The sequence below is a fragment of the Phalaenopsis equestris genome, unplaced genomic scaffold (genome assembly GCF_001263595.1).
Source record: "Phalaenopsis equestris unplaced genomic scaffold, ASM126359v1 Scaffold000002, whole genome shotgun sequence".
In the NCBI taxonomy this organism is placed as follows: domain Eukaryota; kingdom Viridiplantae; phylum Streptophyta; class Magnoliopsida; order Asparagales; family Orchidaceae; genus Phalaenopsis; species Phalaenopsis equestris.
In genome coordinates this window covers 44,451,122-44,453,442 of record NW_018164444.1, presented here as the reverse complement: position 1 = coordinate 44,453,442, position 2,321 = coordinate 44,451,122, and the positions used below count along the sequence as shown (strand labels likewise).

General features: G+C 35.4%; 1 protein-coding gene across 1 annotated transcript; it reads right to left on the bottom strand.

The window, feature by feature from the left end:
- Positions 1-874: 874 nt before the first annotated feature.
- LOC110038371 (transcription repressor OFP18-like) lies at positions 875-1,917 on the bottom strand. Its single transcript, XM_020743189.1, has 2 exons — positions 1,296-1,917; positions 875-1,158 (listed from the first exon to the last, which is right to left on the bottom strand). Exons 1-2 carry the CDS (start codon positions 1,552-1,554, stop codon positions 1,109-1,111), a joined length of 309 nt encoding a protein of 102 aa, XP_020598848.1. The 5' UTR covers positions 1,555-1,917; the 3' UTR covers positions 875-1,108.
- Between the last annotated feature and the right edge of the window lie 404 nt (positions 1,918-2,321).

Genomic DNA, 2,321 nt, shown 5'->3' with positions numbered 1-2,321 from the left:
TAATTTTTTGGAATTTTGGTTGTTAACTACACCAATAAAAAAAAAGCTTGGAGTCGATTGAAATGTCTCTCATTTTGCGTTAAGTACACTTCGCTAACGTTCTATGCCCTTTTCATTGCTTCAATATTAAGTGGGGGATGAATTAAACCATATATTATTAAATTCTACTTTGACATACTAAAATGACGTACATTTTTGGAAGATTTACATACATACCATTCAATTCCCATGTATTTATATATCTATCATCTAAATTTCAATTTTTACCTTCTATGTCATTTTATTTATACATGAAAATGCATATTTCATTTATCAAAAAGTTAAAATAAAGATATTTTACAAGGTACCATGAAATATTTAAGAGGTATAAATATAAAAAAAATTAAAATTCAGGTGTTAGACTTGTAAATACATCGTCGAAGTTACGCCATGAATGTAACTTCATAAATGCAAACTATAAAGTTTAATGAAATTGCTGAAGATCCCTCTCAAATAGGAGAAAATATATCGGCGTTTGCTCGAATGATAGCGTGGATTGTATCTTATTAATTCACGTTGTGGACAACTTGTCAGATTTCTCGAATATTTATTTAAATAAATCGCTCGCTACTATGTTTTTAATTTATAAATAATATATTTAAAATATCATTCTAATTATTTTTCACTATTTTTAAATAGCCAAGTAACTAAACATTAATCTATAAACCTAATAATATATAATATTTTTAAATTCATATTATATAAACAATATTAATATATAGACATAAAATAAATCATTAAACAAATAAACTCCCACCCAGTCCCTACAAAGGCCAGATTAAGAAATAGGCCATTGGAAGCTGAGGAGAGTTCTTTTTAAGCAAGAGAATTCATTGGAGATTGTAAAACTCTGACACAATATTAACATCTAAACATTAACTGCAGACACTGTTGCAGTAATTAAAATCATACATGTTGGTATGAATTCCCTTTACTTGCCAAAACCGCAAAATTAAAGCCAGATCTTCACCACAATAAATATATATATATATATATATTTTAAATCCATGCACTGAAACCACCATGAAAGCTCTGAAACCAAGCTTTAACACAAATCTCCAATATCAAATCAAACCATGTCATCCATTAACCATTCTCTCCCCCCTCCATCTCCTCCACCTGATGAGAAGAAGTATAGGAAGAGCTAGAAGAACTTGAAAGAGGACAACTTTCAAATGGGGAAGAAGAGAAGGAGGAAGATGAAGCCAAACTCACAACCAAATCCAAAAAAGCACTAATTATGTATCCATGGTTACCTTTATCATTAGCTCTTAGGAACCAGCCAAGCATTTCCTGCAACCAAGTCCAGTCCGTTGATACTCCATGAGCATCCACCATCTCCTCCATGGATACTCGGAAATCTCCAAAGGGGTCGGTCGAGTCGACGGCCACGGCCACCCCACCGTCGAACGGAGGCGCCCCTGTTTCGACGAGGAGCGAGCTCTTGCCGCCGCCGGTATCGAAGATGAAGCCGGCGGTCGGAGCGAAGCCCGCGCATAACGGCCTCTTCCTCATCTCCTTCTTCGTCCTCCATCGATGAAATGAGATCGAGAGAAGGCTCCCATGGGGAAGGAGGAGAGGTGGAGGAGAAGGGATTGGGGTCTATAGGAGTTTTGTGGAAGAGAACGGGGCTAAAAGACAACTTTTTTTCCATTTGGTGGGGAAAGAGGAGAGCTTTGGTGTTATTTTGAACAAATAATGGAGGTGTGGGTTGGAAGAGTGTTTTGTTAAATGAAAACAAAGAGTTTGCTTTGGCTTTAAAAAAAAGCTCAAAAAAAGGGAGAAATTTAAGAACAAGAGTAATAAATGGAGGGTGGGGTTATCGGTGGGAATTGAATTCACCATTGAATGGTGAGAGGGAACATATAATTAAGGAGAGTTGATGTGTTGTCACTAACATGAGTTGGATTTTATATGCTTGCTGAGAGATTTAATATTAAGGTTGCTGAGAATAAAAACAATAGATAGGTCAACAACCAAGGTTTGATGCAGTCAGGAGTGTTCTTTCTTTCATTTATTTATTTATTTTTTGAATTTGTGGTTCAGGTTTGCATGGAGTTAATTTGTGGAGTAATGGATGTTGTGTTTAAGGAAGATGGGAAGGGAACTGAACACCTTACGGCTTGTTATTTTTTTGTTTTTTTGGGTGATGTTCGAACAGTGGAAGTACTTTTAAGGTGCTGAAGGAAAGAAATTAGGGTTAGGTATTTTGAGCTGATTTTGATGAGATGAGAGGTAATGGTTTTGTTGAATTGTTTTGGGATGAATTTAATGACTGGTTT

What these genes read in the sequence shown, in the direction of transcription:
- LOC110038371 (XM_020743189.1), bottom strand. Translation starts at nt 1,554, where the DNA reads ATGAGGAAGAGGCCGTTATGCGCGGGCTTCGCTCCGACCGCCGGCTTC. An exon ending in CCTAAGAGCTAATGATAAAG is followed by an intron (nt 1,159 to 1,295) that starts GTAACCATGGAT and finishes TCTTCTCATCAG; the next exon opens with GTGGAGGAGATGGAGGGGGG.